Source organism: Eulemur rufifrons, chromosome 7 (assembly GCF_041146395.1).
Source record: "Eulemur rufifrons isolate Redbay chromosome 7, OSU_ERuf_1, whole genome shotgun sequence".
NCBI lineage: Eukaryota > Metazoa > Chordata > Mammalia > Primates > Lemuridae > Eulemur > Eulemur rufifrons.
Window position 1 is genome coordinate 206,289,546 of NC_090989.1, and position 26,689 is coordinate 206,316,234.

Here is a 26,689-nt window from a genome sequence, read left to right on the forward strand (position 1 = left end):
TCGTCAAAGACAGTCACCCTCAAGTGTTTATTTTTCATATTTTTCCCATCTCCTGCCAGCAAACATTTCTAGTCCCTGCACAGTCAAAAAAGAAGAAAGATAAAGATATTTTTGTTTCTTTCGAAATGTGTGGGTATTTGTGAGAATTCGTGGGGTTTAGGCAACTCACTAACACAACCTGCTAAGCATGAGGTTGTGGGTTGTGCAGAGGGACAGTTAGAAGCGGTGTTCAAATCTTATGTTTCTTTCTTTGGTTGCTTCTTTTTGAAGTTTATACCACGAAGCTATATTTTTCTCCTTGTTTGGATGCTGCTGGTCAAGTTTTTGCTAACTTTTTAAATGGATTGTGTTTTTGTTTACATTACTGGTTAGTTATTGATGAGAAAGGGCTATGACCCAGTTCCTTTACTCAGAAGTCCCTTAATTTCTTCCTTTTCCAGTTTACTTCTTAATCCTTTCCCTTCCCAACACCCTGCCTGTCCAGCATTTCAGTACTATCATCTTTCCAGCCCCCGCTAAAGCTCCCCTCCTGAGTGCAGCAATGACTCTTCCTGACAATTTCATATCTTCTCAGTTCTCACCCTGCCAATCCTGTCCTTGCGTCAATATTTTGTTTGTTTTGCCTCTTCTACCTCCTCCTTCCCACGACTGTGATAATTACTCATAAAAAATACTTGACAGAAATTGCCAGTCCCATGTAATTAATTATCAAGCCAGTGTCAGTTTATCCAGTAGAATCTACATGCACCTGCTTTTTGTTGAATACTTTCACCAGGAATAAAAAATAATTACCAGATTAGCCATATGCCAAAATCAGTGTTAGTTTTTTTTTTTTTAATTGTAGTGCTTAATTTAGTGTTGTTAGGTGTTAATCAAAACAAGCTGTCTGGGACTGACCTGATTAGCATATAGATTATTAGGAGAGTTGGAAATGAAAAAAAATATTCTCAAGGAATGTATTTTCTGACTGGAGTGTGGACTTAAAATCATTGCCAAGGAGCCAGATAAAATTTCATATCAGCCCCCTCTCAAAACAGCAGTTTGTTTTTTTTGTTTTGTTTTGTTTTGTTTCTTGGCTGCAGAGGTGACAAACTGGGACCCCTACTATCTTTGCTAGCGGGCTTTGTCAGTGATCTTAGAATCAACCATGAAGTTCTTGTCCAATTAAGATTTGTAAGTTGCGCTCACAAAACTGCCAACACACTGAAGGGAAGAATGAAGACAGACGAAAGAATTGAAAAGAGGTGGTAAGGAAAGGAGTAATCATAAGGCACATTTTTCTTTTTATTTCATTCTGTTGTATAGAGTGGGGAAAAGCTTCCGTCACAAGTCCACCCCAGGAGTATATGCCAATTTACAAAACAAAACCAGGAAAACTAGTGTTTCGTGGCTGAAGATTGAGCCTATGAAAGGAATCAAAAGGACCAATTGGGTCGATTCCACTGAGAGATGGTACAGAGACTGCCTGGATGAGACCAAGTGTCTCTTGCGTTGGACGGAGCACAGAAAAGAAGGATACCTACCCCTGTAGAAAGACGTTCCCATAGCTTGTGGGAATCCAGACACTGTGTCTCAGAGATGCCCACGGTATTAGGTTTTTGTGATCCCTGGACCTGTCATCCCAGCATTAGCTGGCAACCTCCAGCTAACTGCTATGTTGCCTGTAGGTCTCTCTGAGGCAGGAAGAGGCAAATAAATGCTCCAGAGTGGCCACCTGCTGGGAGGCGGGACAACCATCTTTTTTAAAAAATGAAGCAGGACTTCCTGGGGACCTCCTGCTCTTCCGTATTCACACAGAATTCTGGATCGCTGTACTCTGCAGTCCTGTAAAGAAGGATCCATCTGTGAATGGAAAATGCAAAAGGGCAGAAATAAGGTTAACTCTGAATTTCCTGCTTCTCATGCAATTAAATTCTCCCCCTTGCCATTGAGTTAATGTAATTTTCCCCCCACATAATTGAGCACAAATTACCAGGCAAATATGGGATAAATTGGTATGGGACATAAGGAGATGAAGAAGTGAAATTAGTAAGAATTATAATTATAGTACTTGGATTTTTTGAGAATCAAAAATCCTATCTATAAGCCAATGAAAAAGTAATCCACAAAGTAATCTATTAATGTAGGATTTGCAAAATAATGTATTAACACACTAGATTGTGATAAATGACTTTCTAATTTAATTTTTTTGCAAAATCATTTTTAAAATAATAAAAATAATGACTTTAAGAACTTCAAGGCCAGGCGTGGTGCCTCATGCCTATAATCCTAGCACTGTGGGAGGCCAAGGACAGAGGATCACTTGAGTGAGCTCAGCCTGAGTTTGAGACCAGCCTGAGCCAGAGCGAGACCCGATCTCTACTAAAAGTCAAAAAATTAGCCAGACACAGTGCCTGTACTCCCAACTACTCAGGAGGCTGAGGCAGGAGGATCACTTGAGCCCAGGCATCTGCAGTTGCAGTGAGCTATGATGATATCACTGCACTCCAGCCTGGATGACAGAGTGAGACTCTGTCTCAAAAAAAAAGAACCTCCAGCAAAAATAATTCTTTGCATTCTAAATACTGCTCTTGTTTCTTTTGGTATTTCTCCATATATCCATTGCAGGTGCAAGGAAGGACTTCAGTTGTGAGGCGTTAATCAATTGGGGGTTGTCCTTCGCTTCATTTTTTAACATTAGTTTTGTGATTCTTTGTATTGTTACTGTAGGTGAAGCAGCAATAAACAAAGTCTCAGAAGGAGAACAGAGGTTGCAAGAAATAAATCTTTCATTAATGTTCTTAGTAGGAAGACTTTGCCCTTGGAAGAAATGGCCTGTAACCACCCATAAACATGTAGAAATGGGATGGCTAGCTTTGCTGGTGTAGTGATGGCTATACTTCAGTGTGATGATAGAAGAAAAGTACCTTGTCATACAAATTGTTTGCAGATTTCTATTCCTCTGTAATTCTGTCTGTTTGGTAATATGAAGATCTGCGCTGATGCTTCCATCTCACACTCCAAGTTAAATGGATCTCATCAGAGCCCTGTGCCGACTCTGTCTACAGGCTTGGTTCTATTGGGAGGGCTTCAGTCTGGAGTGACTCTCAGTTGTCATATTTGGGTTTACATTTTAACCTGTTTCAAAAGATTATTTTCATCTGAGCTTATATTTTAAAGGGCCCATTTAAAAATATTATTTTATATTTATTAAAAGAAAAACTTCAAGTATAAATCTTATTTGTTGTTCAATATCAAGTTCCAAGAAAGTTAAATTTTGGTTTTATTTGTCTCATGTTCTGTATTTATCCAAAATGTATCTTATCAAGCCTTCAGATAAGGAAAGGTTGGAACTAGGGTTACCCATTTAACAAATAAAAATACGGAACAGAAAAATACAGTTAAGCGCAAAGTTCAGATAAACAATGAATAACTTTTTAGTGTAATTATGCCCCAATTTTACTGGGCATCCTGTATTTTATCTGACAACTCTAGTTAAGATCAAGTCAAGATTCCAAAATTAGATGGGCTAGAATGATGGGTCACAATACTCAAGGTACAAATTAAATATAAATGAACATTCATATTTGAAATTTTTAGGTATTATGGTATTGTGGTTATGTTTTATGAGTCCTTTTAGAGATATTTACTAAAATCTTTATTGATGAAATCATGTAATGTTTGAGATTTCCTTCTAAGACAGGAGGCAGGGAAGTGGAGGGGCAGGATTGGCTGTGGGTTGATGAGTACATGAAGGTTAATTATACTAGTTTGTCTCCTTCTGATTGATATTTTCTAAAGTAAAGGAAAAAACGAGCATGTGTCTGTGTGTGTGTGTGTGAGTCATGCCTTTAGGTTAAGAAAAACATATCATGTATCATGTAACCACCTCAGATGTCCAACAACTGAGGATTTGTATAGCAGCAGGAGAAGAGGCTGTAGATAGAGGCAGGGGCCTGTGAGCCACAATTGGACTTGAGGACATCTCTGTTCCTCGATTGGCATATATCATCTTGATATTTGTCTTTATCGTTCCACAGAGCAATGCAAGAAAGTTGCAAGTTAGTTACTAGCCTCTAGGAGTTCCGATTGTTCAGCATGTAGCAGGGCTGCCTAGGAAACGCTCCCGGAGAGGCGGCCGTGGGTGAGAGAGGCGGACAATGCTTCAGGTGATGGCCAGCCTTTTCAAAATGGCTAAACATGAAGTGAAATAAACAGGCTATTGGGTCAGGTCAAAATATAATAATAGGCATTCCATTCTTCAGTTTTGTGGCTTTTACAAAATAAATCTCTTTAAAAGATTGGATTGATTACTCTGTAAAATTAATAAATTGAGTGTACAGTCTAATACGTTGGCATAGGTCTAGCCGTCCTAACAGGTGAGCAGTCAGCAGCTGGGAATGCTCAGGGTCTGGCACGGTTCCAGGCAGAATTATTTATTGATGGACATCTTTAATGGTTTGCTTTTTTCTCGTCCCAGGATTTCCTTCAAATGCTATTGGAGAACATCCCAGAAGAAAAAAGGTAATGACCAATTTAGGAATTAAGAGGCCAGTTTTACTTTTAATGTTAAAAATGGTCCTGCCACTATTTGGCTTGTCACAACCTAGAAAGTTCAATCTTCTTCTCTTAATGGAGGTAGGGACCTAGTTAAGGCAGCAGGAGTCACGGGATAATCAGCCACACTTAGGGATGGGCCCACGTGGATGCTGGGAGCCGGCATGCACAGCCGAGGATCGCAGAGTCAGGAGCCCTGAAAGTGGTGTAGGAAGCAGGCTGAGGACAGTCTGTGGCCTTAGCTGCTGTGGAAAAGAATGGAGGAGGGGAGAGTTCTAAAAAGTTAGGGTGGCTCCAGCTAATGCAACTTAATATAAGGAAACACTGTTTAATTGAAGGCAAAAATGTGTAGTAATAAGAGGCTTAAGACCTATGTTATAGGTTAGATTAGGTTCATTCCAACCCTCTTCTAATTTTCTATCTTAACTTAGGCCCTAAAGTGAATACCCTGAAACATAATTTCTAATAGGAAAATTGGTATTCAAACATGAAAGGGAGCATCTTGAGAAATTAAACTTTTCTCTGAAGAAGAGCTAATATTACTCTCCTCAATTCTGACCCTCAGTTTGAGCTGTGTTTTTATGCATGTGACAGATTTCCAAATGTAGAAATGAATTCCTTGACACAGACATAAACTTAGATTCATGCAAGGCCAGTCACCTACATGTTGATGAGCCATCTTACAGGCAATCTAAATTGGGTGTCTCAAGGGTAAGGTATCAGGGTTTATGCTACCAGGCTAAGTGCAGGAGATGGCATGTAAATTCTGGAGAGGGTGCAGGGGCCATGAGGCTGGGAGGCTTTTTCTGTGCATTGCATTTTCACCTGGCCTTTTTTTTAAACTTCCTTATCTTCCACCTTCTATTTAGAAGGGCTCCAAATTCTTTCTTCAACAGGTAGAAATGTTACTGTTGGTGAATTTTTTTATACTTAATAGTTGTCCATATGTTGGGAGTACATATGATATTTTGATACATGCATACAATGTGTAATGATCAAACCAGGGAAGTTAGGACATCTATCACCCCAAACATTCACCTCTTCTTTTTGTGCGTGCGTGTGTGTGTGTGTGTGTGTGTGTAGACAGGGTCTTGCTCTGTTCCCTGGGCTAGAGTGTAGTGGCATCATCAGCTCACTGCAACCTTAAACTCCTAGACTGAAGCAATCCTCCTGCCTCAGCCTCCTGAGTAACTGGGACTACAGGCACACACCACCATGCCTGGGTAATTTTTCTGTTTTTTGTAGAGATGAGGTCTTGCTCTTGCTGAGGCTGGTCTTGAACTCCTGGCCTCAATCGAGCCTCCTACCTCAGCCTCCCAGAGTGCTAGGATTACAGGCGTGAGCCACCATGCTTGTCCTCACCCCTTCTTTATGTTGGGAACACTCCAATTTCTCTCTTCCAGCAATTTCGAACTATACGACAAATTATTGTTAACTATAGTCACCTTACTGTACTGTTGAACACTAGATCTTATTCCATCTAACTGTATTTTTTTTTTGTTTGTTTGTTTTGTTGAGACAGAGTCTCACTTTGTTGCCCAGGCTAGAGTGAGTGCCGTGGCGTCAGCTTAGCTCACAGCAACCTCAGACTCCTCGGCTTAAGCGATCCTACTGCCTCAGCCTCCCGAGTAGCTGGGACTACAGGCATGCGCCACTATGCCCGGCTAATTTTTTCTATATAGATTTTTAGTTGTCCATATAATTTCTTTCTATTTTTAGTAGAGACGGGGTCTCGCTCTTGCTCAGGCTGGTCTCGAACTCCTGACCTCGAGCGATCCACCCGCCTCGGCCTCCCAGAGTGCTAGGATTACAGGCGTGAGCCACCGCGCCCGGCCTAACTGTATTTTTTGTACCCATTTATTTAACACACACACATAAAGTAAGCCAGTGCATCATACAGAATTAACATACCTGTATAATTGGATAAATTCCTTTGTTTCTGCCGCTTCATGTTCATGCCTTTTGATGCTGAAGAAAGTCCTATCCAGGGAGATTGTGTGAGGCCTTAGTAATTGGCCAAGATGGTTCGCTTTTCAGGAGTCTGCTTGAAGGAAGTTTATTTTGGAAGGTCTGAAATGTTTCAGATTTGCCATCCTTTTTTTTTTTTTTTTTTTTAAACCAGACATATGGGGTTTTCTTCACGTGAAAATCACATCAGATGTGGTCCTTACTCCTAGGATCAAGAAGAACAGTTTACCTGCAAGATATTTTTTTCTTTTCTTTGGTACCTGCCCCAGAATGCCTTCTCAGGTCCTCTGATAGAACGAAGCAGTTTCCTTAGGAACTAAAGCAGAGAAAAAGAGAAAACTAATAGAAATTGTATATTACCTCCTTAGACTATTACCAAAATTTGTTTCTGAGTGATGACTATGCATTATTTCAGAAGAACTTCTTAGGGTCATGAATGTGGCAATCTTCACTGAAGCAACAAAGTGCATTTTTAGTTTTGGAGGTCTTCTCTCCTTTAATACTCTTCCTAGTAAGGTTATGGAGTGCATTTGGATGGCCTCTGAGCCCTCTGGCTTGGGGGACCTGGATTTTATCACTGTGAGTATTTATTGACGCTACACACCAGGCCCACAAAGAGACTTTTGTTGCAATTGTGGACGTTAAGAGCAGCACCTGTCTTAATGGTGGCCACCAAACACCAATCACATGCATTTTGATAGGCCACCTCTCCCGGTTAGGATCATGTTTTAGCTAGCAAGTTTAAGCTTCTTTTTAAAAATTCTCCTTAAAAGCTAAGGAGATTTCAGCCCTACAATGAATCTATTTTAGCAAGTATACCAGAATATGTTTTGAAACTCACACATCTTGCCTGCTCACTAATCACAGAATCTAGTTCAGCTATTAAAGCAGACTGTTTACCCTATTACCTATGCAACATATTGTACCAATTTTATCTTGGTCTCCAAAGGCCCCACACCTACCCCCTGAAGCCTCTAATCTTTGGCCCCTGCTGCAAACTGATCCTCAGACACATCTGTTAGGCACGTGAGCTGTTCTGAGCAGGGCAAGGTTTTTCAGATCAGACCAGTCAGTTAGTGTTCAGGGGCTGGCACTGCGTGTGTGTCATACTGCCTTTGTGTTGTTCTCTCGCTTTGATTCATTTGACATTCTTTATTAAGCATCTCCCATCCCAGGCTTTGGGCTGGACACTGGGGAACAAACAGGAATAAATCCCATGCCCAGCCCTAGGAAGCTCCTAGTCTACTGCTGAAGACATAACAGAAACAGGTCATTATGGCTCAGTGTAGGAATTGCTCGGGGGAGGCTCAAAGTCCTGGGGACACAGAGAACGGTCTCATCAGTCCCCGCCTTGAGCCTTTAGGCGCAGGTACCGCTGAAGGGTTTAAGGACGGGAGTGCCATTGGCAGATCGGAAAGGCTCCTCTACAGGGGCAGTGTCAGGGAGAGGTGGAGCCCAGGAGGACTGGAAGCCAGGAGACCCGTCAGAAACCAATAGAGCACTTTAGTCCGGAGATCTTGAGAGCCGACTCTATGGCAGAGATGGGGACAGTGGCAGTAGAGTTTGATAGTAATGAACAGTCTGAGGAATACTAGAGTTGCCACAGACAAGACTGGGCTGAGTGGTTGTGGAAGTGGAATAGAGGAGTCAAGCATGAGCCTGACCTTTCTTTCTTGGCCACTAAGTTACACTGTGCGGTAGTGGCGGTGGTGGGGTGGGGGGAGGGACGGGGAGGTATTTGTCTGGGGGATCAGAGTGGAGCAGAGGGAGTGGAAGGGGAGAGTATTTGAAGGTGGAAGTAGGGAGAGGCTGTAAGATAAAACTAAAAGTGCTTTGAAGAAAATCCAGACAAACTCTGGGCCTCTCTGGTGAAAGGCACTCCGGGGAGCACCTCATCCCGCGCACTTCGCCTGCTCCGTATTTCAGCGTTCAACACAGTGTTCAACAGCTGCCGCTTCTTTCTTTGCCATCAATTATTGTGTTTGTGTGAGCATGTTCGTGTGTTTGTTTTAATCTAATACTTTTCCTCCCCCGTGGAGCTAAGGAATACTTGTTTTATAAATGTGACCTCAGCAATCTTTGTTATTTACCCAAGCACAAATGACTTGTTTTGACCAAGAAAATAAGTGACCACGTGCAAAGCTTTGAGATGCACACTTTTTGCACCCACGTGTAGAGAGGGAACTTAAATCTGAAGTTAACTAAAATTTAAAAATCTATACAGAATGTAAGTTGCATTCTAGAACAAGAGCATTTTCCGTTTCAGACCCTGAGCTCTGAAGTTTCCATTGCCTTGCCTCTGTCTCTACCTGCACTTCCAGAGATCTTTATGTCTGTCATTTCGTTCCTGTGGAATTTGCTGGGGCTGTGTGCCTTCCTTCAGAAGCACCGACATACTGTCATCTTTAGGATCTCAAGAGCTGAAGACAGGAGCCGAGGATGATAAGGACATTTCTCTTGATCAGCAACAAGTTGATAGGCATAAGTAGTAGACACAGCTAATAACCGGCTCCCCATCCTTGTCACCCCAATCTCAGAAATCAGCTGAGCGAGCAGATACAGTCTTGTGCAATACCATTTTCGTGCAAGTCTGTGTTTATTTCTATTTTCTATACCACCACGAAGAGACGTACAATTTGGCCACTTTCTCAGCTTTAAACATCGCTTATTTTTCTAACCAGCATCATGACAGGGTGGCCAGCATATTCTCGTCCCTGCTGTCCCTGCTGTGTTAACTAAGTGCGACCACATCTATAGCTCAGAGGGACTGGAGACAGACCACCGAAACTCAGAGTTGCCCCCTAGGATGTAGGAGTGCAGTGAGGGCACAGCCAGTCAGAGGGCAAAACCACCTGCTGTTCCAATACCCAGGAGGAACGGGGTGAGGGGGTGGCCTTCGGGCCTGGGTTTCAGTAATGAGGCAGGATGTGCATGCTTACTAGTACAATTGTGGAGGACATGCAGTCATGGGTGTGTGTACTTTTAGCTATCTGTATAAAATCAATTTCCATAGTGATCAGACATGCAGAAGAGTAATTTCCTGTAAGTCCTAGGTTCTGGCTAAGTGGAAATGCTTCTGCTTGTCTGTTGTGATTATTTAAGCCACATGATCTTAGAAGGAAAAAATTCACCATTGGCTTAGACTCGGAGCATCTTGATTTGAAAAAGTCAACTTTTTGCTTTACCACTGCATATATCCAAACCCAAACCTAAAAATTCACCTGTACTGTCATCTCAATAATTATGATGAAAACACCAAAAACTACATGCATGTTATCTGTTTTCCTAAAACATGTAGTCCATTTCTTCCCTGAAAATTAAACATTTTTTTATGGTTTCTCATAATTTCCTTGGGAGGTGAAGTCACGTACGTATAGTACCTTTTAAAAATATTTTTTTAGGAACTGAAGTTAATGCTTTCATCTTCCTCTCATAATTTAACATTTTCTTCCACATTAGCAGTCACCCGTAGGGCATAGTGCACTGTGATCTCTGCACTGATACTGGGAATTTAGGAAATCGGGTTTTTTCTTTAGTCCTCTGCCTGGCCTGGCTTTGGCCAGAGTCTTCCTATGCTTCAATTTCTCTATCTGCTAAAAAGCCACACAACAATTGACACTCACTTCACAAGGGTATTATGAGAAATGAAGTGATAATGGTTCTAAGATGCTTTGAACCTTTCCAAAGGAAAGTGATCTGAAAACACATGTTCTCTTCATCACGGGAGAGTGTCTTTTGCTCCTGGGTGCAGCTGACCCGTGGGGTCTCACACTTTTGGGCCCCACCCTCCAGGGTCTCCCCATCTCTTCAAAAATGTAATCACAGGGCTGACAAACAGGGCAACGACAGCAGGAGAGACGGTAACGAGAAGGGGAAGTCAGCATGGTTTGGAGCAGGCACGGGCTCTCCCCTTCTGCAGGCTTGGCTGTGCCGTAACAGAACCTGGTGTATCATGAAGGCTAAGTTTAGAACAGAAAGAAAAGCTGGGGCTTCATAGCCGGGCACCATAGGTCCAAATCCCAGCTCTTCAACTACCATCTATGTGGCCTTGGATAAGTTCCTCAACCTCTCAGAACCTTTATTTGTTCATCTCTAAGATGGGGATAATGATATTGGTCTTGCACAGTTATTGTAAAGTAAATAGGATTTTGTACATAGTAGATGTTCAATAAATAGTAGCTATGACTTTTATGCATTTACTTGGCAGTGGAAGAGGAGTGTTTGTTTGTTTTGTTTTTAGTGCCACTGTATGTTAATACCCATGTGTGCACTGACTACATAGGTCAAAGCAGAATTTGCCTTAATACTTGCCAATGAACTAACCCTCAGCGTTGGCAGTAGGCTGTGGCACAGGGTGACTGTACGCAGCCACACACTTATATGGAACGTTGTCCTGCAGAGATTGATAGGGGGAGCGTTGACCTTTCTCCAAAAAACAGCTACTTCTGGAAGATTGGTGCTGCGATGTGCCCATGTAGTTAGAGAGAAGTATTCTGTGTAACAAGTGCTCTGTAGCTTTTTAATCCTTTACTTTTTGTTGTTTTATTTCTACAGGCTTGAGTTGTCTGTTGAGAACATCTTCCAAGACTGGCTTGAGAGTTCTGGAATACCAAAGGTACACTCAAGATAACGCTTTAGGAGAGTCTGTGGAGCATAGTAAAGTTTGCTGCTTGGTGTATCAATCATGACAATGAGTACTGAATATATGCGTATAAAAGTAATTATCTTGCTGAGGTGGAGTATCCCTAAGTCAGGAAAATACTGGTCTTCCCACCCCCTTTCAGCCTGACATCATGGGGTGTGCCTCTGGCCACTGTTTCAAGTGACTGTGGTGCTACAGGTGGACGTGACAGTAGCCTCTGAACTGTGTTAAATGAGGTCTCGCAAAGGGTGGCGTATATTTTGGGTGGAGTCTCCAGGCAGCAGTGTAATGCCCCCAATGGGGAGCAGCTGGCCTCCAGCTCTGCGTTTCGCGTGCAGCAGAAAGGCGAGCTGGTTTGCTGCAGCTTTCCTCTGACCTGCCGTACCCACGGCTTCTGTTCCTCCTTTCCCCAGGGTGCCTGCCCTGGACACCCTCCCTGGTTCTGCGTCAGGTTCCTGCCTCAGGCCGGCCTCTTCACCTGGATGACCTGTTTAGATTTGCTTCTCTGTCTTAGGAAACTGGGCTCACCCCTACCCAAGATTTTGTTCTCCTTCCATTTCAGTCCATGGGCAACTCTAACGAAGAAACTTTTTCCTGGGCAGCCCTAGCTTCATGGGAATCGCCTGGCCTGGAGCCTCCTCTTCCCTTCCACTCACCGCAGGTCCTGTGCCTCCCAAAGCCTACTAGACAGCCCAGGCCCCTCACCAACTTGAATGCTGACCTTAGCAAGAGCCTAGGACCTGGGAAGTCTTGAGGGTGACATCCCAGATGGGTGGTCAGAGGACGCTTGGAGGTCTGGGGTTTTCCCAGCCTGCAGCCCCCAGAGCAGCACTGGGGTCTGGGGCAGACCCCCATGGCAGTGAGAGAGACTGCCCTGGGCCCAGGCAAGCAGCCCCTTCAGCCTGCTCGTTTCTGGTTTCATGGCTGGTTACATGAGCTTCCCCTTGCGAGTGTGTGAATGTCAGCGAATGTCTGTGAACCATGAAATGAAGGCGCGGGAGGGGCTGTTCTCGGTTACCTTGTTACCTTTCCAGCCCTCCACTCGCGTCTTTGTCCTTCCCACCACATGGGGGCAAATGTCGGCCACCAGCCACTGTTAGCTCGTTCCTAAAAAAAGGACACTTGGCCTTAGCTTCAGGAATGTATGTCACCTGTTAAAAGTTATTTGTTTGGCCCAATCCTCCTGGGAACAAAAAATAATAAAACAAAACAGGCGCGGGGCCAGGCAGCCCCTGGTCCTGGGAGGCAGTGCTTTCCACTCACATGTATGACAGTGAGGTCCTGTGGTTTCTAAGAAGGTGACTTCCAGACCAGACCACTCACTGAGTACAAAAGTGCAGGGAAAACAAGTTAAGGTTTGTGTGGTTGTGAGTAGCCAAGCCTTGCCCTTTGTTTTTTCAGATGGGGCTGGGGGGAGGGGCAGTGTGCTCTCCAAAGCCTTTTGCCTCCTGTTCCTAAGCCAGGCTGTCACAAGCCTCCCAGATATTCTTAGTGTGGCCTGGAAGCAGGGAAGAGTCCCGGACTCAGAGAGCCAGCTCCTGAATTTCCAGGCCTGGAACAACAAGGCTGCTGTTTGCAACACTCGGCCGGCCCTGAGGGAAGGGAAAAGAAAGAGTCCTTAATCCCTACCCAGAAGCAGGCGCTCCCCACTTGGGTTGTGGCTCTGGGGCTGACCCTCTCACTGCCAGGGCCATGTAATTTCCCCTGAAGAGGAGGAGGTTTTGCCACTAGCAGGAGGCTTTTGCTTTTCATTAAAAGGGGGAGGAGTATGTGGAAGAGAGAGATTTGCCTCTGAGCAGTACATTTTTTCCAAAGGTCTAGTTGCATTAGTGACAGCTTATAGTGTAGACAAGAATCTCTGCTATAAACTGACAAAACCTGCTGTCAAAACAGCCAGGTGCAATGAGGCCAACCAGCTATAAATTGTCTTTAAGACCCAACTGGTATTTCCTTGGGTGCTTAGCTGTTCGGTAAAAACAACAGCGTCAGACAGAAAAGGCCCTGATTTAGTGCACATCTTTCCATCAGTGAGTGATCAGATGGCATCTTTTCATCTCTTCCGCCCATTTTCTGCCATTATTTATATGGCTGCTGATGATTTACCTGCTCTCAGCCCCTTGCACACTCCTTGAGAGTTTCTTCGTGTTTCCACGTCAGTGAAAGGCTCTGCGAGGGCCTGAGACCCTCTGGTTGCAGGAGCCTGACAGTGAATGGGACACCTTGTTCTTTGTTCCCGTCACTGTAATATAAAGTTACCAGTGCGCTTGCCCTGGAGTGACAACCAGAGCACTGAAATTGCTCTGATGCTCTTTGTTCTTGTTAAAAATTTCTGTCCACCAGCAATTGAAGTCATTCATGACAAAAGAGTCACGTTCTCCTGGTGAAGTTTTCATTCCACAGGTTACAGAGGCTTTTTGTCTTCTCTCAGGAAGGCTTGCCTTGCGGTTGGCCTTGATTTTCCTTTTTGGCCACACTGAATGGAAATCATTTAAAAAAAAAAAAAAGTAGAAATAGCTTCAGCAGCAATAAAAGTTAGCATGGACCCCGAAGAAGCAAAAGAAATTGGATCCAAACCTCTTTAAAGAACACCCTAACCCTATAACCTTTGGCCTTGCAAAGAGATTTAAAATTGATTGAACCATCAGTATTATATTAGTAGATTATTTCTTTTTATGACATTTTTCTGGTTACAGAGTATTACACATTTACTTGGAATACAAAAAAGTTTATAAATAAGAACACAAAAATGACCCAGAGACAATTTTTGATATACATCCTTTCACTCATTGTTCTTGGTATATAAATACATATTTCCCCCTTTTCTTTCTCTCCCTTTTTAAAAGTAAAATATGCTCTCTAGAGCACGTTCAAACAATGGCAAAATATAAAATGTAAAAGCTCTTGCCCCCTTCAGTCTTCCTCCCGAGAGATAACCTGTGCCTGATAACAGCGTGGCGTGTGTCCTCCCACACGTTTTCTGTGCCGAACAGCAGGTAGGTGCATATACTTTTGAAATAAAATTGGAATCCTATCTTCCAAGCTAAAAATTTTCATTTAAGAACATATCTTGAGTAGTTTCCCACATCCCTCAATATAATTCAAGAGCAATAATTTTTAACAGCTGGGGCCGGGCGCGGTGGCTCACGCCTGTAATCCTAGCACTCTGGGAGGCCGAGGCGGGTGGATCGCTCGAGGTCAGGAGTTCGAGACCAGCCTGAGCAAGAGCGAGACCCCGTCTCTACTAAAAATAGAAAGAAATTATATGGACAACTAAAAATCTATATAGAAAAAATTAGCCGGGCATAGTGGCACATGCCTGTAGTCCCAGCTACTCGGGAGGCTGAGGCAGTAGGATCGCTTAAGCCGAGGAGTCTGAGGTTGCTGTGAGCTAGGCTGACGCCACGGCACTCACTCTAGCCTGGGCAACAGTGAGACACTGTCTCAACAAAAAAAAAAAAAAAAAAAATTTTAACAGCTGCATCGCTTCCTAATGAATAGCACCATAATTGAATTTCTTCAACCTGTCCACTGTTGGAACGATATACTATATACATTGTTTCTCAGAAAGTTGTACATTCTGGTAATTTGGCAGCTCTGTAAATAGATTTTGATTTCTTTTCATGCCTGCCCAAACAAAGGTCCCCCTCTATCCCATGTGCACATATTTTCCAATCTTCTTTTAAAACATTTATATGCAAATACACTAGAAGTAACTTTTCTCCATCTGGCCTTTCTTCTATATTCCTTATTTTAGTGTATGCGCCTGCCTTTCTTTGATTTCCTCTCTACATTGCCAAATACTAGGTCATTACGTACACACTTATTAAATTTCTGATTTTCTTTCTTTCCTAGCACCTCCGCCATTTTTTAAATTACATTTTGCTTGAACAAAATTATATTTTGCTAGTGCAGTAGCTAATTGGTCTTTTAGCTGCCAGGCTCGTCCCCTTTCCATCCATCATTCACATCAAGGCCAAGTGAATCTTCCTAAGACACAGCTCAGATCCATTCTTCTCACTAGAAACTTTCTCCCCATTGACAGTGTATTTAGGGCAAACTCCTCGGCTTGCCATTTGAGGCTATCAGCAGTGCTGTCTGAAGCTACCCATTTTAACCTTATCTCCCACCATTCTGGAGATATGCCCAACCATAACTGCCCGTCTACAAATATTTGTGAGCTTTACCATCAGTCTTCCTTTGCACATGTGCTTTTTTCTCCTTGGAATGCTTTCCTTTCTATAGCTCATACCATCCCCTGCCTTCCACCCCCAGAAACAAGGGCTTTGCCTGACTTATCCTTGCAGTACCTGCTGTGATGCTCCTTTGTTTTGGGCCTTGCGCGTAGTAGATGCTCAGTGGCTTACCATGCAGTACAGTAGCCACATGTGGTTCTCAGCACCTGAAATATATCCAGTACACCTGAGGAACTGAATTTTTAATCTTAATTAAATTTAAAATCTCATAATTTAGTTATTGCTTGGAACAACCTGGGTATATGAATGAATCTACTTTTTCAACTATAAATTTTATGAAATATAAATACAGATCAAGCATTTCAGATTAAAAGTCAGCACCCAAATCATGATGGACTGTGAAAACCCATCAGATTTAGGAGACTTAGTACAAAAATGAAGGTAAATATTTCATTAGTTTTTTTAATATTGGTTATATGTTGAAATAATAATATTCTGGGTACATTGCAACTCAGTGTATATATACCCAATAAAATATATTATCAAAATTAATCTAGCCAGGTATGGTAGTGCAAGCCTGTAGTCCCAGCCACTTGGGAGGCTGAGGCGGGAGGATTGCTTGAGGTCAGGAGTTTAAGACCAGCCTGAGGAAGAGTGAGACCCCGTCTTTACTAAAAATAGAAAAATTAGCTGGTCATGGTGGTGGGCACTTGTAGTCCCAGCTACTTGGGAGGCTGAAGCAGGAGGACCACTTGAGCCTAGGAGTTTGAGGTTGCTGTGAGCTACAATGATGCCACTGTACTCTACCCAGGGTGACAGAGTGAGACTTTGTCTCAAATAATAATCATCATCATCATCATCATCTTACCTGCTACTTCTTACTTTTTAAATGTGGCAACTGGAAAAATTTAAATGACACATGTAGCTTGCATATATTCCTAATGAACAGAGATGATCTAAAGCTATTAGTTGAATTACAATCTGAGTGCATAATGCCTTAAAATCACCCACAGAATAGACATGATTGAAATCCTCTGTATTTTTGTCAAACGTGGGTAAAGATAAAGCTGACTAATCTGTAGATACCTTCAATTCTCCGTGGCAGCACAGACGATCACATCCACAGGTAGAGGGTGGGAGTGCTGGTTCTCAGTAGGCATTCAGAGGACACGAACCGATGACGAGCCTTGCATCAGCTCTTAGTTTCTACTTCAGGAGACCTGTTTCCTGAGCTGTGAATGCAGGCACACCGCCTCAGGTGAATCTCACAGCCTTTCTGTGCCTCAGTCTCCTCTTTGCCGGACGTGCTCAGCAGCCGTTAACAGGCAAAACCATCAGCCGCAGTGGCAACAACGGGGAGAGAGGAGATGGGTAGCAGGTCGGCTGCGTAATACGTCCTGGAAATAGGCAGAAATTATCTCGAGTTGCCTGACTTGCGCCTGAATCCCAGAATTTTTAGAACAGCAGGTTATTTTGTCATCTTGGGAACATGCCACTTCTTTCCGAGCAAACACCTGCAAGTTGCCAGAGGCCACACAAACAAATGATAGAAAACTTAAGTCTTGTAGGGAAAATGCTGTAATCACAAAATTGAGGAAACTTGATAAGATATAATACAAGAGGCTTTATGTCATTGTAGCCACGATGTGCTTTTAGCACAGAGAAAACCAGCTGGTTTCTTAGGGAAATAACTTGTAGGCTTCTTTTAGCCACATATTATGTAACATTATCAACATAATTTTAAGGCCCATTAAGATACTCCATCTCAGTGGTGTCTGTAAGAATTCTGCATTTAATGGTCAGTCAAGAAAACTGAGACTGGTTATTTTGCAAATTCTAGAGAAAGTATATTTTTCAAATTATATGTACTATGAGATCTTTGGTTCTTTTATATCAATAATAATGTGGCACACTTTTTGAGCTCCTAATAATTTTGCTGTCATTTTTGCCAGTAGTTCAACTCAAATTTTCTAAGTGACTAAACTTCTTGTCAAGGATCCTTAAAGACACATAGAATAGGTTCTCTGGCCTCACTTGGGGCAGCACCCAAAATGTCTATGAGTCATCACAGTCACTTTCTGTTCATCAAAGTGCCTGGCCCTTTCCACAGGCTCTTCAGATTGCTACACTGCTCTGTAGAGTCACAAGACACAGGGAGAGAGTCTATTCAATTATTTTCATTTTAATCCTAATTTCCTTTATTTTTGGCTTCTATGGCTTAGTGCTTATAGGAGTTAACTAAGTACCATGGGTGGGGTGGATTAAACAACAGAGATTTATTTCTCACAGTTCTGGAGGCTGGAAGTCCAAGATCAAGGTGCAGGCAGGTTTGGTTTCTCCTGAGGCCTCTCTCTCTGGCTTGAAGTTGGCTGCCTTTTCACTGTGTCCTCACTTCATGTGTCCTTTTCACATGGTCTTTCCTTTGTGTGCATGCATACCTCTGTCCTCACTTCCTCTTTTTATAAGGACACCAGTTGTATTGGATTAGGGCCCAGCCATATGACCTCATTTTACCTTAATCACCTCTTTGCAGGCCCTGTCTCCAATAAAGTCACATTCTGAGGTACTGGGGATTAGGACTTCAACATATGAATTTTGGTGGGACACTATGCAGCTATACCAAAGTTTATTCTCAATACTTCTCTGACTAGTTCCACATGTCTGGTGAATCCCTTCAAAATGGCCAATAAATATCACTCAGGCCAACCTCACTATATTTTATTCCCCTGTTTATTTTATTTATAAAGGATGAATGCACTTTGAGTATATTTTTTGGTCCACAAAAATTAAAAGTCATGTCTGGTCATATGAGAGAGAAATAAATGTGGGAAGGATCTATTCTCTCAGAGAGTAGCCGGTAACCGAAGGTCTGTGCTGGGTGTTGCATGTCATCGAGGCATCTGATTCGACACTATCCAAATATAGTAACCTCTTCACAGTACAAGGCACCACCAGGAAATAGAAAACACTTTCCTTTGGTGCCCCCCAAATGAAAACTCTGTCTTTCCTTCTTTCCTCTCTTTTTCAAAACCTGATTTCCAGAAAGAATTTGAATCTCATTCACAGTACTCTAGACTCCAAGTGAATAGCAAGAATTAAAAGTGTTTCCTCTCCCTGAAAGATTTCCTTTGTAAGTGTCAGTGCTTAGCTTCTACAGAACTGTCAAGCATCCAGACCAGATGGATGGTATTTGCAATCGGCAGCTTCTTCCAGGATCCGAAATCAGACCTGTAAGCCCAGTGCCTTCTGTCCCTTCTTGCCATGAGTCTAGCCCATACACCTACTCTTTATGAGGAGCTGTGGGTGATTCAAAGATAACAGAAGTATAGGCTTTGCCCTCAAGATACTTTATAATTCAGTAGGAAAAATCAATATATAAACAACTGGCTTAAGGCAGAAAGCAGTAACTAGTGAAAAACTAATTTTTAGAGTTTAAAAGAAAGAGGTCATTTCCTTCTGTGGAAGCAGAGAGGGTCGAGGTACCGTTTGAAGCCAGTCTTGAGGGACAGGTAGGGCGTAGACAGGTGAAAGTCGGGGAGAAGGCCTTTATGGGGGGCGGGAGCAGCATAACCAAGGTGTGCTGGTGGAAGGCTCAGTGTGCCTGTTTGAGCAGCATCAGCAGAGTCAATCTCAGCGATGGGGGCTGGTTAAGTAGTGGGTCAGAACCACGCTGAAGGCTTAGCGGGTGGTGCCCAGTCCCAGCTAAATGGAGGCAGCGTCCTTGGCCGGGTGTAGGGCATGGGGGCAGGAGGGGCAAGAACTCCCATTCGGCCTCCCTGTCACTCTCGGGTCCCTCTCAAGCCCTGGACCCTGCGTCACCCTGACCAAGGCTGTTCTGCCCCTGAATAATAGAAAGATGAACATATTTTTTTAATAGTGACAAAGTACACCAGAAGAATGTGTTTTGCTCATGGTTTGGAGTCCTGATCTTTTTCCTTTCTGTTTCCCTTGTTAGGAAGATGTTTATCAATGCTTGTTTTGTGTGGAGGGCAGGATCTGCAAAGCAGATGGATACGTACGGCAGGACCCAGCCAGATCCCACAGGGACTTGAGTGTGATGCTAGACAGTTCCCATAAGACTCAGGAGCCACGAAGGGCTTATGGAAGGAATGACAGGACTTGAGCAGCAAGTGTAGATGACATGCTCAGGTGGAAAGACAGCTCACTGGGGAAAAGGCCACGCCGTTCCTCTCTGCGCAGGGATGAGGTAGTCTAGTGGAGTGAGAGGAAGCTAGACTGACTTTTGCTCCTTGGTTTTCAACTTTGAACTTTCATGTTCAGAAGCTATTCATTTACATGGGTACTTTTTAAAACCAGCATTCAATGTCTGGATAGCTAATGGTGTCTGTGAGCTGAGGAACATCTACATCAACAGGTGCCTGCAAAGGAATAAACATGAAGCCACATGACACAAGCACCGATTAGTGTAATGCAGATGATGTGCCCAAATCCTGCTAATGATGGGGGAGGACAATGGGAAGCTGACCAGGAAGGCTGAGGCCTATGTCCTTCAGGATCTCAGATTGGACATACATTTTCATTGATTGATTGATTGACTGACTTTTATTTTATTTATTTTTTTGAGACAAAGTCTCACTCTGTTACCCAGGCTAGAGTGCCGTGGCATCACCCTAGCTCACAGCAACCTCAAACTCCTGGGCTCAAGCAATCCTACTGCCTCAGCCTCCCAAGTACCTGGGACTACAGGCATGTGCCACCATGCCCAGCTAATTTTTTCTGTATATATATTTTTAGCTGTCCATATAATTTCTTTCTATTTTTAGTAGAGACGGGGTTTCGCTCTTGCTCAGGCTGGTCTCGAACTCCCGAGCTCAAACAATCCGCCAACCTCGGCCTCCCAGAGTGCTAGGATTACAGGCGTGAGCCACCTCGCCTGGCCCATTTTCATTTATTGATTGATTTAGTATTTATATATATATTTATTTATTTAGAGACAGAGTCTCACTCTGTCACCCTGGGTAGAGTGCAGTGGTGTCATCATAGCTCACTGCAACCTCAAACTCCTGGGCTCAGGTTATCCTCCTGCCTCAGCCTCCTGAATAGCTGGGACTACAGGTATGCACCATGATACCCGGCTAATTTTTCTATTTTTTAGTAGAGATGGGGGTCTCACTCTTGCTCGGGCTGGTCTCGAACTCCTGAGCTCAAGCGATCCTCCTGCCTCAGTCTCCCAGAGTGCTAGGATTATAGGTATGAGCCACTGCACCCAGCCTGGACATACATTTTAAACGTGAGCTCAGAGGAAGGTATATGAGGATGGCTTTCTCTGTTGGGATAAACTTTTTCCTTTAAAAAAAGTAAAAATTCTGAACCAGCCCAGGTGGACACAGACACATTCAGAGTGTGACAATGTAGAGAAAAATCTATATTTGCTTGATGGACTAAGGATAAACCTGTCCTGCCTTTGGACCAGAAGGAAAAGGAGGCAGAAGCCACTGGCTTTGAAAAGACTGTTTAGCTCAGTGCAGCTGATGGAGATAGTTGATAGTGGCCTGTGCACATGTGGGTTTTAATAAAGAGATAAGGCTGGGTTCTTGCTGGAAGTGTAGCTCTGCAGGCTTGGGTTAGGGGCCCTCAGGGAGACCTGGTCATCAGAATCGTCCAGGAGGCTATTTAAAGCTACAAATCTCAGACCTACTCCACACCCACTGAGTCAGAATCTGCATAGGTAGGGCTCAGACTGGTTGATATAATCTATAATTATGTCATATTCTGGGATATATTCTATCAAAAGAAGTTTCTTTTCAAAGTTCAATCTAAACTCTTAGAATCCTTCAATTTTATACTCTTCTTGAGTAATCCAAACATTTGGCTTTGTGGTTTAGCTTATTTGTTCAAGCAATATGCCAGGCATTGTGCTAGGCAGTGGCATACAAAGCTGAAAGGGCACAGGCCCTTCCCATGGGCTCACGGTCTGTGGGAGCATCTGCAAACCAACCGCTGTTCAGCACGTGCACAGGAGGCCTCTGCCCAGAGTTTGAGACCTGGGAGGAACCATCGAGGTTGACTTTGTGTATCTGCCATGTTCAGCTAAGTCTATAAGAAAACAATACACCTGGAGGCAGGAGACTCAGCTGCTAATTCAGTCACATGTTGGCCAGTTCATTGTTCCAGGGAGCCAGTGTGATTGTCCTCAAGGTATAAAATCTGGTAGGCAATATTCAGACATATGGGCATTACCTGTTTTTCAGACTTTTAAGTATTATGAGACCCCAGAGAGATTCACTTAAGGAAGGACTATTGCATCCCTCATAATGAGCAATGCCATTTAATAGGATTTCATCGTAATGGTGCTTTATTTTATAGAGAGAGTTCTTTAGAAAGAAGTAATGTAAACTCAAAGAAATCAGCTTCAGAATATAAACCTTATGTCAGTAGAAAAACATTTGATTCTGCTTTTTAAGAAGAACTGCCCTATTCTCTCCTTTATTAGGCTGAAGACATACTCTGGTAGACCCCTCATCAGATGCAGATTATTTTATATTTGCACTGTGCTCGTCCCACACCTGGAGGGTAAAGCCCCGAGAAGCAGCTGTTCAGTGTGTTGTACACGTGGGTGCACACACACGCACGACTCCTTGGCTATTGACATCGCACAGCATCGTTGCACATCCCGATGGTAATTCAGATCAGCATTCAGGGCCTTTTGGCCAGCAGCTGCCAGGGTGGCCCTCACAACTCTCACAGCAACTTGAACCATCTCTTGCCACCAGAGCACCCTGCTGACAAGGAAATGCATTTGGAACATGTGGCTACTTTTAGAATACAGGACTTATTTTCCCTTCTGACTTGTGAAAGCCATTGTGTGGTACCAAATAGGTGTCTACTGAATATCTGCATGGAATAGTATTTCCTGGGTGTGGCCTCTGTTGCTTCAAGGTTCTGCTTTTTAAGAAGAACTATTCTTAAAAATTGTTTTTTCTGGTATTGCACGACTGCTGTAGAATCATAGGATAGGAATGAGTCTTCAAGAACGGTGCATCTTCTTCTCTTTGTGAGGGAGCTGAGCCCCAGGAGAGATGTCCCCATTTACCCAATCTCGTGGCTCTAGTTTGTGGCAGAGCTGGGGCTCAAATCCAGGACTCCCAGTCCTCCGCCATGAGGCTAAGGCAATTTTGTATTTTTTTTTTTAACAGTGTTGTTCTTAATCCACCTTAGCTTGGTCCCAACGTTGCCTTAGGTTTTACAGTGTCTTGTAAATACATAATAAAGGAATACAGCAGAGAGCCCTGAGAGGTGATGATTTCTAATTTAATTAATGAATGCTCTTTTTCCTGCAACTGTTTGTTCCTGTTCTTTCGTGGGTGTGCAGAACGTGGACCTCACTTTTCAGAGCTTTTCTTAGATATGTGTCATGGTTATACATGCCCCTCTTTCATTAGATATTTCTAAATGATAGCCCTGTGTATATGGACTGAATATTTTGCATACGAAAAACTGGGCTTTATTGTATCAAAGACCTGGTATAATTTTGATGTGTGTGAATGTGAGTATGTGTAGAGACTAGTCTGTCTTTGTTTTTGGAAAGATACAGCCATTCCTCCCTTGAGATGGAAACTAAATTAGATAATGAATACCAGGCCACCAAAACAAACAAATGGGAAAAAGCAAATGGTCAAACAAAAAGTGTCTTTATGTACCTTCTAAAGCATTTAAGGATGTTTCTCATATCCTCTTATTTGCTTTCAAAAGCAAACTTCTAACTAGACTCCCAGTCTTTTGCCCTGGATTGTCCCTTACGGTGACCTAGAGCAGAAGAGTGTCAGGGAACATAGCCAAGTGGTGGCCAGTCAACAAGTGTGTCACAGGTCAGGGCAACAGACAATAATTGTCAAAGTGCCCAAATACAAATGTGTATTTTACAAGGGCATCCTTGTTGTTACACGCCTCTGAGTGTTGTCTGTTCTTGGTGCTCGATAATAGGTCTGCTCAGATCATTGAGCAGAAGGCCCCATCCTTCTAGGTCAGTCCTCTGGCTTGGGCCTTTATGACCTCAGTATTTTCTGCTTCTGATCCTGTCTAGTTAGAACCACCACCATCATGCTGTAAGTGGGCTGCAAACTATTTGATGCATAAAATGCAAGGCAACATTATTTTGAGGCTAGTGAATAAGAACGAAGGCTGGATGGAGGAGGAGAAGTCAATTGTGCTATATCCAAATTGATGTTTTCACAGAGCACTTTATCATGATGTTTTGGTTAGCATGGTTAATCCTATATTGGATGAAGAAGGCAATTGATACATTAAGTACAGCTTTGGAGTCAGCTCTACCACCACTAAACTATGTAGCACTGTGCAAGCCACTTACCTTCTCAGAGACCTCAGTGCTTTTCTTAGAAATGAAGGGAGCTGGTTGGGTGAAGGCCAGAGACTCTATGAGCCTTCTGCGGTACATGCTGTGCCTGGGGGCCGCTCTGAGTCCTGCCCTCCAGGTGTAACTGGTCGCCCCTGAGAGGAGAAAAATTGGGATTTCCTTTTGTCTAAGTGTCTTTCTTTCTGTCCTTGGAAACTGTTGAATTGCCCTCAGATTTAGAAGTTGTCTTTAGTGTGGATTGGCATTGGGAGAGTGTCTATACACTTCATCTCCTGTGATGTTTTACAGACTTACACTGTCAAGCAATCCTGTTTGTGCATTTCTTTTCTCTCCCCCTGGAAAATTGCTATTTAAGAGATTATTGGGAGAAAACTTAAGCAATAATCAATCTGCAAGAGCATTTACACTGGCTGACCACTGAAGAATAGGCATTTGCTTCTAGTTCAAATCAATTATTCACAGATATTAACCTCTTTGACCAGGAGATGAAAAAAAAAAAATTGTGCTAGGCTTATTAGTCTTGAGGTTCCTGCAGATCAGTGACAACTGAAATCAGTTTTACCTGGGACAGTGACAACTATTTCTAAGATATATTTTGAGATATAAAAATAAGATTTGTTTATGTCTGTTGCCTAAATAAACATGAGCAAAAAGTCCAGTGAGTTCCAAGTTGCCTTTTGAAGGAGAGGAAGACACTAGAGCCAAATCCTCCAGAAAAAGCACCTCATTTTTTATGCTGCTTTATATTTAAATCATTAGAGTATTTTCTGCTTAAAAAAAATAAAAAACAAACATAACCAGTCATAATGTTTATGAGAAATTGCTACAGTGATTGCTGCATATTTTATAGCAAAATGTTGCAGTGTTTTTTATATTGAGAAAGTAGAACCTATTTGGGGTTGAAATGATCAAACCCAGATGCTTTCCTAAAATTATATTTTCGGTGCATTTATATGTCTGTTACAAAGTGTGCTACATGCTAAAAATATTTTCCTTTGTAGGCCGAGGGAAATTTCAAACCACATTGAGGGATACATATATCAGATGGTTTTCCTTAAGTGTGTTAAGGGCATCCTGGTTGTTATTAGCTCCGACTTTACAATATGACATTATTTATGCCAAAAAGCTTCACAATTCAATTCTTCTTTAATTTCAGCAACTTTATTGGCATGAAAATGCATAGAAGGGAGGCCAAAGTCAATACATCAGAATTTGGGACTAAGACTCCAGGGCAGCAAGTGATAATGGGATTCGGCTGGAGATAACTCCTTTATCCCCGGGGTCTATTTCCCTGGGATGGAGAAGTCACCTCCCATGTCAGGCAGCTTCTCTTGCCTTTTTTCCAAGTGCTTCATCTCATTTCCTCTTTTTCTTCTCTCCCCTTTTCCTCAGTTGTGCATGCTGTCACTTTTCATATTCCACGTGGCCAAGCAAAGATACACTTCCCTTTAAGACTCTTCCTAATTGTATTTATTACAAAGTCATCTGCTCCAGCATTCTCTCTAGTTGTTCCTCCTCAAATTGTATTTCCGAGTCACTGTCATTGATTTTGTAATTGAGAGACATCTGCCTGGGTTTTGCATAAATGCTTCTAGTCAATTAAACTGCAAATGGGTAAATCAAAGAATATATAGATTGTTTAATTCTCTACAGAATTGTATTTTTAAACTTAATCCTTCTTTCCCCTCGTTCCCCAGTACACTGAAGTATCCTATTTTACATTCAGAACACCCAGAATGGAAAAAAAAAAAAAGGCTCTATACTAAGTGCATGACACTTAATAGTTGACTTCTGTTTACTTCTCCCAGTCACAATCTTTAAGATAGACATCATTATTATACCCATGTTATAGATGAGGAAACTGAAAACCAAATCTCTCTAAGCCCACATTCTTAATTATTACCCTGATTTTAAATGTGTGTATTTATTATTGGGAATGCAAGAAGGAGAGCTTGCTTTCTCATGTCCCCTAGTTGCCATTGCAAGGGACAGGTACCTCTTTGCAGTGGTTCAGATGTGCCATATTTTTGCAGGCTCCATCTAAGGGCACCAAGTCTGTGTGGTTGTCAGGTCAGTCTTTTTATTATGATGTCAAAACTTGGTTATTTTGATACCTTTGAAAGTGAACTTAGGTTCAAAATGCTAGACAGGCTTTTGTTTCTGAGGGGAAAAGGAAGGGAATTAGCATTTCCTGGTCTACTCTGTGCCCTTGCTGTATGTGCCATCTCATTTCATCCTCGCCACAGCATTGTCTCCGAATCATAGGCTCATGTTGTATGACATGCATGCCCAAGGCCACGTAGCGTCTCAGTGGCAAGGACAGAGGGTTCCTAGGTCTCAGCTCTCAACTGTATTTCCCATTACACCATGGCTTTGTACTGAGACAGTTAAGCCACATCATACAGTGGCACTTAAAAACAGCAACAGCATATTTGATTGTACGTTGGCATGATTTCCAATGTCCTTGAACCTCAGAGAACAAGGCAGTGAAAGTAAGAAATGTTCACTTAGAAGGCGAAGATAAAATGGACCATAATATTTGCATAGTAAATTGAAATCCCTACTTATAAAAACATTCAGAACTGGCCAGAATATAGTTAAATTCAATAGATTCTAACACACCTAACATTAATATGAACTTAAACGAACTGGGTAAATTCTTAAATCTAGCATATTAAGAGGTGTTTATGATAAGTCTAATAAAGCTCTAATGTTCTTTGTGGTTCTATCCCAACTATCATACTGGTGAGCACAAAAGCTGTGTTATGTACAGAATGGCTGGGTTTATCCCTGGTAGAAAGAAGTTATGTTTGGTATCTAAAGAACAATGAGAGTTTGCTGCTTGGCTGATCAATGCTGGATCAAGTTCACATTCCCCGGCTCCCACTCTCCCACCTACACATGCAGGGGGTGGAAGCAGGCAGAGGAGGGAGGACAGGTCCTTTTTTCAGAGAGAGAGAGACGTGAGCTAGGGCTTTCCTAATATGGATACAGCTGGGCCTGTGTAGCATTAAC

General features: G+C 42.7%; 1 protein-coding gene across 5 annotated transcripts in view; it reads left to right on the plus strand.

The window, feature by feature from the left end:
• The window catches only part of AOPEP (aminopeptidase O (putative)), a 306,549-nt gene that overhangs the window by 185,927 nt on the left and 93,933 nt on the right, over nucleotides 1-26,689 (plus strand). For 4 of the 5 annotated variants that reach the window (XM_069476298.1, XM_069476299.1, XM_069476301.1 and 1 more), the window contains 2 exons: nucleotides 4,460-4,503; nucleotides 11,059-11,119. In XM_069476298.1, coding sequence (XP_069332399.1) covers nucleotides 4,460-4,503; nucleotides 11,059-11,119 — 105 coding nt within the window. The remainder of the gene's footprint in view (nucleotides 1-4,459; nucleotides 4,504-11,058; nucleotides 11,120-26,689) is intronic. The other variant, XM_069476303.1, reaches the window with a different exon arrangement.